The 14290-nt window shown below is 44.0% G+C and overlaps 1 protein-coding gene across 4 annotated transcripts in view; it reads left to right on the top strand.

Annotated features, from left to right (window-relative positions):
* LOC147107370 (uncharacterized) overlaps positions 1-14290 on the top strand; it is a 171929-nt gene that overhangs the window by 108285 nt on the left and 49354 nt on the right. For 3 of the 4 annotated variants that reach the window (XM_086006323.1, XM_086006324.1, XM_086006326.1), the window contains 4 exons: positions 311-863; positions 7176-7379; positions 11242-11351; positions 13921-14089. In XM_086006323.1, coding sequence (XP_085862449.1) covers positions 311-863; positions 7176-7379; positions 11242-11351; positions 13921-14089 — 1036 coding nt within the window. The remainder of the gene's footprint in view (positions 1-310; positions 864-7175; positions 7380-11241; positions 11352-13920; positions 14090-14290) is intronic. The other variant, XM_086006325.1, reaches the window with a different exon arrangement.

The following is a 14290-nucleotide window of genomic DNA, read 5'->3' on the forward strand; positions in this document are numbered from 1 at the left end:
TTCCACATTCTAACCATTCTCTGGGTAAATATGTTTCTCCTGAATTCCTTATTGTATTTATTAGTGACTATCTTATATTTATGACCCCTAGTTTTGATCCCCCCCCCCCCCACAACCCTGCCCCACAAGTGGAAACATTTTCTTTACGTCTACCCTACCAAATCCCTTCATAATTCTAAAGACCTCTATCAGGTCCCCCCTCAACCTTATCCTTTCTGGAGAAAAGAGTCCCAGCCTGTTCAGTCTTCCCTGATTGTTATAACTACAGTGACATATGCTAATTGATTTAATGTGTTTACTTTTGCTGTAGAGGCAAGTCTTGGCATCTCTTTCCAATGGTTATAACCAGACCTTGAAAAGGAAAATGGTACTGAAATCTGCTGTGAATGAGCGAAAGAAGAGAATCAACTGCTCCAGTCCGGCTGATCACAGTGAACCAACTTACTGTAATGAACCAATAATAATCCAGGACGAAGAAGATGTAGCTGATGTAATAGTTAATGAGAAACCAAATGTTTCAGCATCCTTTCATTCCATGGAACAGATCCTTGAAAACCTGATGCCAGCAACCAGCTCAGCTGTGTCTGGTCTAGTGCCACAACGCTCAGCCCTGAACACAGAGCTTCAGCATCCAAGTCAGAGGCTGCAGTCCATACCAGCTGCTTATAAAATGAACAAACCACAAACCAGCCACAGTCAACGATCAGTGCTCCAGCAGCTAGAAATAAAAAAAACTTCTCAAACAGAAGAATACACTTACCAGAACATTGATTTAGCGGCGGATTATATCAATAACATGGAGGCTTTGAAACAGGAGCCGATGCCACAACATTCATCTTTTGACCTTTCAAGGAATAGCTTTGGTAAGTCGGATCTGTTTTTAGGTGGCAAGTCGCTTGAATTTTTTTTGGACTGGTTTCTTTATAAGCAGGAACGAAAAGGCCTTATCATGGGGTTGTGTACTAGCTTACTCATGCTGTTCAGAGCAAATTTGGAATTTCTGTTGACTGTACCTATTACATTTCTCAGTCCTGGTCAGTGAGAGGATATATTGCCATGATATATTGTACCATTTAGTTGATAAATGGGTTAGCCCCTCAGTGAGTAATGTAGCTGGAAGAACAGGTTTTTTTTTTGTTCTAATCATGTTAGGCCAGTCCAAATTAACTTACATCTTTTTAAGCCTTGACTTAACTATTTTCTTTTACATGTAGAAGACTTGTTCTCTGTCAGTGTTCTTCGTGTATTATTTTCCTGTTGAATGATTTGGCAGGGCTGGTGCACTTCCTCCCCCAGTTAAATAGCTTGAGTTGGTGGTGTATCTGTTTTACGCACACACTCCTTGCTTGTATTCGTTGTTCAGTGCGTCAGGATGACATGACTTTGATCATCAGCAGGTACTTCTAAGCTCTAATGCTAGCGGAGAACCTGGACACTACTGCATCTGTAATTAAATACTGTTGGAAATTCATGGCGGTCTAGGGAACCCAAAAAACAAATGAGAGAGAAGATAACAATAGAGTGAAATGGCAAGGGTAAAAAAAGAGAAATGAATAGGTGGAATAAAGCTAATTAATATTACTTTCATTTATATAGTGCCTTTCATATTACAATGTTATAAAATGGTGTGTGCAATGGATTACATGAGTCGCAGTGTGTACCGTCCTCCCTACGTGTATGTGTCTGTACGCAGTTAGACAGCCAGCCAAACTCCTTTCAATAATGACATGGGAGTCAGGATGTAGCGTCCAAGCTCCGGTGTTTAATGATGCCACACTTGCATGAGGTCAATGAAACAATACAAATCAGTTGTATTGGGTTGGAGTAAAACTGAGAAAGAAAAAAGAAAGAAATGCACCTTGTTACATACATGAGATATAACTAACATCTAAACATGAATATGTAATGAAACCATTCAACTCACAGGCAATGCTTTCGAAGGCGTAACAATGTAAGATTACAGCAGATTAACTTGCAGCACACTTCATGCTGATGTGACCTCTTTGTTTGCTTATCACTATACTACTTCCTGTTCCTGTTGAGTGACCCTACTGGCCATTACCATCTACTGCCACCTACTGGCGGCAACAAAACGTAACACCTGCAATTATAAGGCAGAACACAGTGCCTATTATATAGGCTCACTTCGAGGGGCCAATAATGCCATGATGTGTACTTGGTATTCTGAAGCACATCAGGTGCCGGCTCCCCATATTATTGGGCGCGGAGGCCTGAGGCATATCGCACGCCCAGTGATTTCCACGTCCCCCCAGTGCAGGCCCCCAGTCCTACCGGCATTCAAAGCCTACACACAAAATGTGCACCAGGCTCATTAAGGCGACAAAAATTATGCAAATGTGGGTCCTCGCTATAATGCACCTGGAGCACCTGACTAGTGCCTGTTGCCAACAGGTGCTGAAAGGAAGGCCTATTACAAAATGTGGATACAGCTGGTTCTCTCGTTATAGGGTTGCCCTTTCTTATTTGCAACTACCCCCGCCCCCCCCACCCACCCTTTGTTGTGGTCCACAACAGCCAAATATCTGCAAGGGAGCCTAACTCTCCACCAAACTTGAGGCCCAAAAAATGGTCGTGCTTCATATGCAACCAGCACCCTGTTATTGGTTGCTGGGGCCCAACATTCTGGCCTGCGACCCCCCTATAGCACTCCCAGTGCATCAGATGCAATGCGCCAGGAGCACCCAAGAAATATTCAGATGAGCTGACCTTGCACAAAGACCAGCTCAGCCTGGCCTGATGAGCAATGGTGCAAGTGAAGTTGTGCTTGGACTGCTTTAGCAACCCCGTAGAGCAAGAAAGTGAACCCAAAAGTGACATGCTAAAAACTGATGGAATGATAAAACAATAGAATAAGTTAGGGAGCAAACTGTCTGCACATACAGTCTGTGAATCGGCCGACTGGTATCTTCTGAAGAAGGGTTTCGACCTGAAACGTTGACTCTATTTCTCTCTCCACGGATGTTGCCTGGCCTGCTGAGTTTTTCCAGCATTTTCTGTTGTTATTTTGGTATATACCCTGCATGGTTTTCCTTTTCACTGACTTCACTGGGAAGGATAATCGGGCGGGGTGTATAACGGACGGCTGATTTGCTGCTGGCAAGTGGGGGCCTTAGTTTAACATCTCACCTGAACTGACCGCTGTTAACAATGTAACACTTCCTCAGTGCTGTGCTGGAGTGCTAGCCCGGGTTATGGATTCAAGACCTGGAATGAGGCTACACCCCACAGTCTCCTTACTCAGAGGTTAGATGCTACTAAGTCAACACAGTGACATATTTTGGGAGCAAGTGGGCAAAGAGAGAAAAAATAAACCTTTTAAAATTATTTTTTAAGCCCATAATTCATAATTAAGCAGGATAGCTTCAATATGGTTGTACAGTGAAAGCCGACTATAAGATCAATTTTAAGCAGTATTTGACCATGAGAAATATGTTAACATATACAGAATATTCTAGCTCCTTCCAATGACATTAAACCTGATATCACTATTCCAAATCATGAGGTACAGTAGGACTGTAGTGCAGGTCATGTGCTTCAATAATACAAGAAACACTTTTTTATCCGGCACAGACGGGACCGGCGTGGTGCCGGTTTATCAAAAAGTCCGGATTACAGAGAGTTATAGTTAAAAGGTACGAGAGCTCGTTCACAGCAACAAATCCAGGCTTCCCTGTTGCTTAGCAACAGCTGCAAGAAGCCCGACCACAGACCAAGCGTCCCTGTTGCTTAGCAACAAGTGCAGGAACCCCCGATTACACAGCCAAGAATCAAGAAACGGCCACTAATATGAAGAAAAACTTAACTGAACCTACTCCTGAATTTTGCCGGTTAACCGAGATTTCCGGTTGTTTGGGTGCCGGTAAATCGAGAGTTTCCTGTACTTGAGTTTAGATAATATGACTGATTTGGAGGATTTCCCACGAGCTAGAAAATCAAAACCCACTGACAAAAATAGAACAACTTGTATAATCTTCACCTGCTTTCATTCGAGTAACAGGCTGGGGCAGGCTTCCAGTATGTAGAGCGTCTCCGGGTTCAAATGACACTGATAAACAATCCAGGCTCAGCTTGTGTTCTATGATATCACCTAAACCTATACACATTAATTGCAGAAAGAAAAAGTTCCTGTAATTTGATAATACGGCCAGTGATTGGACAAGTTCTGTACTGTAGAACCTTTTTGCTTCTGAGGCCCCCCTCCCGTGTTATAAAAATTCCACAGACCCCCTGTAATACAGGTAGACTATCCTTTATCCGAACGTCCGAAAACCTCTAAAAACCGAAAGTTTTTTCGTTCAGCGTAAGTCGTGCGCACGACATGACCAGAGTGGCGCACGACTTACGCTGAGCAGGGCAGAGGGTCACAGAGTTCCCTCCTGGGTAGGAGATTGCAGGCCGAGCCGGGCAGTGTGAAGGAGGTACTGGGAGAGTGAACCCAACAATATGGCGGCCCGTCCGATAGCTGCAGCGGCCCGTCCGATATTCTTTTCTCCGCCCCCCCCCCCCGACCCGACCCGAACCGCGGCCCGTCCGATATTCTTTCCCCCCCCCCGACCCGTCCGATATTCTTTTCTCCCCGACCCGACCCGACCCGAACCGCGGCCCGTCCAATATTCTTTTCTCCCCCCGACCCCCGACGACCCCCCCCCGACCTGAACCGCGGCTCGTCCGATATTCTTTTCTCCCCCCCCACCCGACCCCCGACCTGATTTGCGGGCCAGCTTAGTAGGAGTCAGCCGATATCCGGCTTTCCAGAGAAGCAGGAAGGGGAATGAGACACGGAACAGTCGCAAGAGGTAGCCTGAACTTTTAAAATTTATATTAAATACAAATTTTCCAGTCTTATAATAATACCTTCTGAAATCCGAAAAATTCCGAAAACCGAAACTCAGCTGGTCCCAAGGCTTTCGGATAAGGGATAGTGTACCTGTACAACACAAGTGTTTTTTTCTGTATAAAAATTAGTTAATACAATTAAACATATATTTAGTATTATTTTTGTTTTACTTATATCGAGGACCATCCCCTGTATTTTGACCCAGTTCAGTACATTCCTCTGGGGTTTATGACCCGGTTCAGCACATTCCCTGGGGTTTATGACCCGGTTCAGCACATTCCCTGGGGTTTATGACCCAGTTCAGTACATCCCCTGGGGTTTATGACCCAGTTCAGTACATTCCCTGGGGTTTATGACCCAGTTCAGTACATCCCCTGGGGTTTATGACCCAGTTCAGTACATTCCCTGGGGTTTATGACCCAGTTCAGTACATTCCCTGAGGTTTATGACCCGGTTCAGTACATTCCCTGGGGTTTATGACCCGGTTCAGTACATTCCCTGGGGTTTATGACCTGGTTCAGCACATTCCCTGAGGCTTATGACCCAGTTCAGTACATTCCCTGGGGTTTATGACCCAGTTCAGCACATTCCCCTGGGGTTTATGACCTTAGACTCTGGAACAGGATCACAGATGGTAAAATAGGTCTGATGAGTGAACATTAAATGCTCCGCTCTGCACAGTTCGGTCCCGCTCTCTGCTGATTTACAAATCGTTACTGTTACGCTTTAAAGTCACTCCCTGTTTGATATAAAATATTGGAGCTGAACACCCGCGCTGTCAGAGCTGTGTCCTGAATAGAGCAGGGTTCACTCAGTAACAGAGCGCGCCCCTGTAACCCAGAGAAAGATCCTGTTTCTTACCCCCACTCACAGATTGGCCCGTGCCGTCCGTCGCAAGAGGCAAACTGACCCGCCACTGGGAATCCCTGGATTAACGGCAGGGAACAACACTGCTCTGCCTGCTATCATCTAAGACTTTATTTTATCGGACCCCTTGAAATCTTCTTGCGGACCCCCGTTTGAGAACACGTGCTGTAGAATATACACAAGATGTGCTGGATTTATGAAGGGTCCCAGTCCTGAAACGTTAACTCTGTTTCTCTCTCCCCGGATGCTGCCTGGCCCTGCTGAGTATCTCCAGCATTTTCTGTTGTTATTTCAGATTTCCAGCTTCCGCAGTATTTTGCTGTTGTGCTGGATTTATTGGTAGTGAGAGGGTAGGTCAACCTCCCCCAATGGCGTGGTGGTAAATAAACCAGCTGGTGTGGCATAAAGTCAGACAGATCTCGAGGGTCATGGTTTCAGCAGTAGGGGGTGCTTACCTCAGGTCCCTGGCCTATGATGGGAAGTCATGTTTGAATCCTATCCAATGACCCCTGGTGGGAAATCTGCATGCTGATGGAGGCTGTGACCTGCCGACACACACTGACTAAATTCACTTGGCTGCCATGTTTCACAGCCTCCTGGTGTGGTGGGGGGTTGGGGGGGCGGGATGATCCAGGATGGCGCCAGTTTCTTTCCAGATCCATTCAAGACAGATTAGTGATAGTATAAATAGGATATCAATGTACAGGAAACTCTCGTTTAAACGGCACCTAAATATCCGGAATTCTCTATTAACCGGCAAAATTCATACTCCGAAAACAACACCTCAATAACCGGAAATGTTGCCGAGTCCGAGTCTCCCGCTGTGGCCGAGTTAGTCAGTGGGGGTAGCTCTCCAAACTGCCACTACTCGGCTTCTTGGCGCTGTCGGAAGTCTGAACACCTCAATACTCCTGTAACAGGAGTCTGACTCTCCCGTGCTGCCGGTAGTCTCTTCCGATCCACCATTTTTCTGTTTACTGTATAAGTTTTGTTTTACTGTTAAGTAATTAAAGAGTTATGGATTACCCTCAACTGGCAGTACTGTACTTAATCAAGCATCTTCCACCATCCATTTAACACAACATTCTGTAGGTGAGTACCCAATTACTGTATACTGCACATTTCTTGATTTTTTAATTTTTGTTTGTTAAAAATAGCCTCGGTAGATAACCCTCTCTGTCATCCGGAATTTTTAATCAACCGGCACCATCCCAGTCCCGTTGGTGCCGGATACCAAAGAGTTTCCTGTATAAGCTTTCTAGGAAACATCCTGAATGGATTAACTTGTCCCAAAAGGTTGAATTTAATTTGTATTAAATAATATATAGCTGATGTATTATACACGTCACAGTGACTAGGAGTAGTTTTGTTCATGGGAGAGAAGTTGATCCTAAGTGGAATTTCATCCTTTTGGACTTACCTAAAGTTTGTTTTCTATTTTGTTCTTAAGGGTTTTTGGGGAATCCCAAGCGCAATGTTAAAATACCTGGTGCATTTATACTAAAAGCCAGTCAGAAGACCCAGCCAAAGCTGGCAGCACGTTACCTGGCCAGGAACCTGTTCACTGATGAGGTTCTCGTAACGAGCAGCGTTGTGGGAAGCAAACAGCAAGGGCTGCAATCACTGGATCCAAATAAACTGGCCGCTGTGAGAGGTGAGCTTACTGCACTTCAATGTTGCTGTTGGAGTGACGAGATCTCAGCTCAGATTAGTTCTTTGTGAAAAGTAAGCTTCCCATTACAGGTAACCTGTGTCCTGTAGTAACTAACTGTTGAGGAATATCCTGTCCCAGGCCCTGTTATCCTAAAGGGGAGCTTGGGTGATGCTTCCATTGATGATCTCTTAAAACATCACTGATACTTTCTTGGTGGTATGAATGAACCCCACATTTCAGACCACATGCCCGGTGTAATCCCCAAACAGTCCTGGTGCTCCCAGACCCTGGGATCTCCCTCCCAAATTTTCCCAGATCCCAGGACTCCTCTCCTAGTGACCCCAGGACCTAGCCCAGTGTTCCTTCAGCCTCTCTCTTTAGTGTTCCCAGAATCCTGGGACCTCCCTTCCAGTATTGGGAGAGGAAGGGTCTAAGTGAGGGAGTGGGGGCTCAGGCGAATGAGACCCAAATTGCTGCTGGCTGCTTTTGAGCCATCAGGCCTCGAGCCTCTACCATATCCCTGACATCAGCCTTCTCGCCAGATCCATCTGCAGCCTCTTTGGTACCTTCAAGCACACCCTACCACTTCCTTCATTGGCAACTTGTTCCTGTTTTTACACCCCTGTCTTAAAGCAGTTAAATGGGAATTTTCTGCTTCTTAAAATTAATGGACGAAAAATCATGAATGAGGGAGCGCAATTTCCTAATATGTACTCCCGGAGTGCAGAAATGGAAAATTCACCCTTTAGTGCACTGAAAGTGAGTTGTTTGCCAGCTTGTAGTCTTTACTAAACATCATTTTCCATAAGCAAACAAAAATTACCTCATAAAATGCTCAAAAGTTCATAATTTACTTAGTTTCCAAGTTCGTGTGTGTGTGTGTAGATATATATATAGAGAGAGACTTAAGGCCTCTAAAATGTTTCAGATGAGATATTCAAACTGAATTTTCAACAACAATAAACAGGTATGTGACTAAAACAAATCTATTCTCAATAATCAATCTCTCTTTTTCTGCCAACAAAGAATACACAATCCCAGTGCTGCTGATCATAGGTCTGAGCACTTCATAATAGAAAACAGCAATGGCCAATAAATTTAAATAAACGCCAGACTTGCCTGAAATAAAGGTTTGAGAATCCAATCTTTATTGGGGAAAAAGCAAAGAAACTTTCCATCATCATAGGATGAGGGGATGTGCACTCCTACCCTTCAACTCCAGCTGAAGCACAGATTGCGCGCTGAAAGTCCTAAAACTGCTCAGAATGCACAGCTGGGGGTGAAAGCTCTCTCCAGAGGTAGAAATATCCAATTCAAACCCAGGCTTTTAAGACTTGAAGTAAAAAAAAAAACTTTTAACAAAAGTATTAGAAAATATAAAAGATAATTGAATGGGTAAATTTAATCATGTTCACAGACATCACAGAAACCCCACAGTGCAGATAGAGGCCATTTCGGCCCATCGAGCCTGCACCGACACATATCCCACCCGATCCCCGTAACCCCTACACCAACACATATCCCACCCTATCCCCGTAACCCCACGTATTTAATCCCCCGAACACTAAGGGTCAATTTATCATAGCCAATCAACCTAACCCGCACATCTTTGGACTGTGGGAGGAAACCGGAGCACCCGGAGGAAACCCACGCAAACACGGGGAGAATGTGCAAACTCCACACTGACAGTCACCCGAGGCCAGATTCGAACCCGGGTCCCTGGCGCTGTGAGGCAACAGTGCTAACCATTATGCCACCGTGCATTGTGAAATATTGTGAAATATATATTTTTTTATTTTGTTTAAAATTATATTTTGGACATTACAAATTACAGTTACTGAGGAAAAAAATCATAGCTAATAAAAGCATTCCTTTGTTAGGGCTTGCTGATTAAGCAAAAATTGGAGGGGTGTTGCAATTATTAACTACACTACCCCTGGGATAAAGAGGAGAAACAACAGCCAGTGTTTCCCGTCCCGATCAACAATCCCTGGTGGCAAGTGATCAAAGCTGACTGTGATGCCACCACAGTGAGAGAGCCTGCCAATATTCACTGTCCAGCCTCACCAAGGAAAGAAAGGCACTAAGGCAAGGTACTTGAGGGCAGCTGGCACCAGTGTAACCATCATTGTATTCAGGAGAAGTAGGGAAACAAAGAAACAAAAAGAATCACTGCTGGATTAAAGACCGGGGGTATATTTATCAATCATCGAAGTTCACGAACAAACACGCCATGCACTTGAAGTACATTCCTCTGTGCGCTATTTTTATGCACGCATTAACAGTTTTAATTTAAATTGGTTCACACCTGACTAAAAATAGCACATAGAGGAATGTGATGTGAGCATATTGAGCTTTCCAATGTCAATCGGAAAATACACCCCTGTATCTCTGTTGATATCAGTTCAGGCTGCTCACATTTTTGGGTTCAGTAACTCTGCTAAGCCAGTTTCTCTGATGAAAATCAAGGGTAAATCTTCTGCTGCTTCAAAGCATAGATGTTAGAAAAAAACAATGTTTTCTTCTCTCACTACAAATTGCCAACCTGCGTTTTCCTCCGAGTTACTACAGTCTGGGCTGTGCACGTTGCCATAACCACAATCAGTGTTACTCTGCAACTAAGATAATAAGAGGTACAGTACAAGTAGGGCAAGTCAGTTCATGCAAGTTCACCCCCATTCCCTACAAGATAGAATGCATCACTACTGTGCGATGCCGCATCCAACAGCCCAGTCACAAACTGACAAAACTTCGCCAACTGAGCAGCAGTCGTGTTCCAATAAATGACCTTCTAGTCAGAAGATGCGTGGTTAGCTACTTGTGCTGCTGAGCCCTCATGGCTTTAGTAGCCACAAACTTTCAGCACACCAGACCAATGACTGACCGAAGCAAATTTGAATGGATTAACAAAATCTACTAAATTATCGCTAACACGTGGAATGGTTGAGGCGAATAGCATTGATGCATTTAAGGGGAAACTACAGGAAACTTTGTGCTATCCGGCACGGACGGGACCGAGCTGTTGCCGTTCCCTCAAAACTGCCGGACACTCCAGCGTTAATGTTGAAACATACGGAGCTTTTCATCTCCGTATCTGACAACAAACACTGTTGCTTAGCAACAGCTTCTAAACAGTCGGCCCGTACCTTGGAAGCGTCTCTCTGAAGCTGTTGCTAAGCTACAGAGACTTTGCAGAGCCTGACTGTTGGAAAAAAAAGCCACGAGAAGAAAAAAAACCTAACAAAACGGCTCCTGATTTTTGCCGGTGGCTCGAGCTTGCTGGACATTTAGCCTCCGGATAACACAAAGTTTCCTGTAGATAAGTACATGAGGAAGAAAGGAATAGAAGGGTATGTTGATAAGGTGAGATGAAGTAAGGTGGGAGGAGACTCATGTGGAGCATAAACACCGGCATAGACCTGTTGGGCCGAATGGCCTGTTTCTGTGCTGTAAAAATTCTATGTAATTCTGTGAGCGACACAGAATGATAAACCACGCAAATAGCGTACAAGACCATATTCTTTCAATCTTTACTCTTATTAATGCAGTATTTAATATAGTAGCTTTTATCAGTGTGTGATTGTATTTATGCCATTCTCAATGTATTGCTTAGCAGTTGTCTCTAAGGTTGAGTCATAAATGAATTGATTCACTGAGCTTTTAGTGGTTGTCTGTATATAGTAAATAAGAAATCTGAGCCAACCTAAAATATGACATAAGTGTATTTTAGATTTGACTTAGTTCTGCTTAGAAACAATTCCTGAGTCAGATCAGGAGTTCTCCTGGCGCTTTGACCTTTATTTCCACAATTTGAATCTGCTCGTGAACCCTGTATTAGTAACCCACTCAATTGTTGTTACAGAGTTCTTAGGCAAACAGTTCCCTCACCATGATCTTACTGAGGTCGGTAAAGACTGGAAGGCCTGCATCTCAGCGATCAACAGCATGATCAGCATTACAAGGAGAAGAACTGTAAGTTCCTCACTATTGAACAAATTCTATAAGAGAATAAAGAATGTGAAAACACCAATTTGCTCAGCTAGCCTTTTCCTCTATAATTCAGACCACTGCATCAATGTCAACAGTGGAAATAACTTGATAACACTTGAGCGACTAAACCAGAAGGGTTTATTATTTATCCAGTGAAAGTGATTTGAGGTACTACCCAGTGTGGTACTAAACCACACAAATTGGGAAATTTCCAGGTTGAATCCCACGCCTCAGCCAGCGTAATGACAAAGCAGTACAGTTGGTGTCCCATGTTAGGGAATGTAAAGACGGCCTTGATTCCTGATTCTGATTGCTATCCATGGATCCCTGGTAGAATGCGCACATGTCTAAACATAAAATTCTGACAGCATAGGGCTTGGCTGTGCTCCTCCAATGGTCAGAACTCACAGCCACTTTTGTTGTATAAATGCATTTCAGTCGTAATCCTTATCTCTGTATTTCGTATTACCACCAAGCTTCAATCCAGTAAGTGTTTTCCTCTAATCCACTGCATGTTTGTAATCTGCTGCACTATAGGAACACAGGAACAAGAGTGGGCCATTCAGCCCCTCGAGTTTGTTCCGCCAATCAATTAGATCATGGCTCATTTGTATCTTAACTCTATCTACCCGCCTTGGTTCCATATCCCTTAATACTCTCACCTAACAAAAATCTATCAATCTCAGTCTTGAGCTTTTCAATTGACCTAGCCTCAACAGCTTTTTCGCAGAGAGAGTTCCAGTTTCCACTACTCTGTGTGATAAAGTGTTTCCGGACATCACCCCTGAACGGCCTAGCTCTAATTTTAAGGTTATGCCCCCCTTGTTTTGGACTCCCCCCACCAAAGGAAATAGTGTCTTTCTATTTACCCTATCAATTCCTTTAATCATCTTAAACACCTCAACCTCCTTTGGGACGAAGTAACACAGCAGTAATATGTTTGGTGCAAAATAATCTTCACTGCTGACCTCTCCACTAGACAGCAGTAAGATGTCACATGTAAATAAAACAAGACTGTTGTCCTCTAACATCACAGAATCACAGAAACCCCACAGTGCAGATAGAGGCCATTTCGGCCCATCGAGCCTGCACCGACACATATCCCACCCGATCCCCATAACCCCTGCACCAACACATATCCCACCCTATCCCCGTAACCCCACATATTTTAATCCCCCTAACACTAATGGTCAATTTATCATGGCCAATCAACCTAACCCGCACATCTTTGGACTGTGGGAGGAAACCGGAGCACCCGGAGGAAACCCACGCAAACATGGGGCGAATGTGCAAACTCCACACAGACAGTCACCCGAGGCTGGATTCGAACCCGGGTCCCTGGCGCTGTGAGGCAACAGTGCTAACCACTATGCCACCGTGCTCAGCTGATGAGACATTTCATACACTAGATTGCTTCTTCTGATTGGTTAGTCACGCCCCTGTTTAATTTTGATACAAGTGAGTTGAAAATACCAAACTTGCAAAAATTTCAGCTTTGGTTTATCACAAGTGTTGTTGATAAAAACAAAAATTCAGGACCTTGGTTATGTGTCTCGGCACTGATGCTTTAGGGCTGCTTTGATGGCATTTTTGGTAAGTGCCCCGCTCACTGTGGAATTGAACCATACCATAGACCAAGAAGGTCCTACGTTTTATCCCTGATTTGTGCTGAGTTAGCCAATCTCAGTCAGAGCAGCTGTCGGGGAATTACAATCGGCCGCAGTCCTCCTGGCATAGGCCGTGAAGGGGGTTCCTACCCCTGAACTCTATTAATGACCTTAGTTGGAAAGTGCAACTGTGCGGATGTCAGGCGATGATATGATCAGGCTTGGCAGTGGTGCCCTCCATAGTTGAATAGCCATCCAGCACTCACTGTCTAGGCTTAAGTGTGAAGAATTAGTGCTTTGGTGAGGGAATTACTGGCACCAGTGGAATTGTCACAGGATGAGTCACTGCCTTTAGGGAGAATATTAAGGGGGAAAAAACCTGCCTAGATAATGTCAAGCGTATAGTTGAGTTACGGCATCAAGTGAGACAATCCATTGATAGCTGGGGAGGAGGGTTACAGAATAAATTTACAGAGTAACAGCAAAAAGATTATATAGTTGGAGTGTTAACTAACTGAGTCCTTATGGGAACATTGAAAGTTTGTTACCTGTAGTATTCAGGTTACTCCCCCAGAGCCTAAATAACCCAGCGGCAGCTAACTTGTACAACTCTAGCAAACTCGGAAACAACGAGAACCGAGAAATTGTTGTTGGTGATACCAGCAGACAAATGCATAATCCCATTTGTTGATTACTTGTTCTCAGGATATGGGTGATGCTGAAAAGACCACATTTATTGCCCATCCCTAGTTGCCCTGCTTAACATACTGTATATAGGTCACGTACTATATGGAGAAAGATACAATGACATACATAGCTTGCATACTACAGTATATGGGGCAATGCATTATAGCGCCCCAAACCACAAGGTTATTTTCATTCTATGACTTTTGAGCTATATGAGTGGTAGCCATAGCAGTAATTATGTTGTCTTTTGTTACCAGAATACAGTTTCAAACCAGGGAAGAGAATATTTATCTGATGAAAAAGCATCAACTGCAACTGTCTCTCCATCCACCTCTGATTCTGCTGTAAATGGTCAGCTCTGGTGGCTTTATCAGAACTCAACGCCACTATCTTCTACTCAGTATCAAAAACCTTATGAGAAATTAGGTAGGAATAACATTCATGATTTTTGCATTCCTACAACAACAGGTGCATAATTAGCCTGATTACTCAAAAATGTAAGCTCTTGATTCATAATCACAAAATCATAGGTTAAATCTCAGGTCTTGCTGTCACTCAGAGTTGCTTGTCTCACTTGAAAATGCTTTGACTGTTCTCAGTTGTGCTGCTGGGTGCAGTGAAACGAGG

Source organism: Somniosus microcephalus, chromosome 14, assembly GCF_052327205.1.
Source record: "Somniosus microcephalus isolate GS21.2 chromosome 14, FLI_Smic_1.0, whole genome shotgun sequence".
In the NCBI taxonomy this organism is placed as follows: domain Eukaryota; kingdom Metazoa; phylum Chordata; class Chondrichthyes; order Squaliformes; family Somniosidae; genus Somniosus; species Somniosus microcephalus.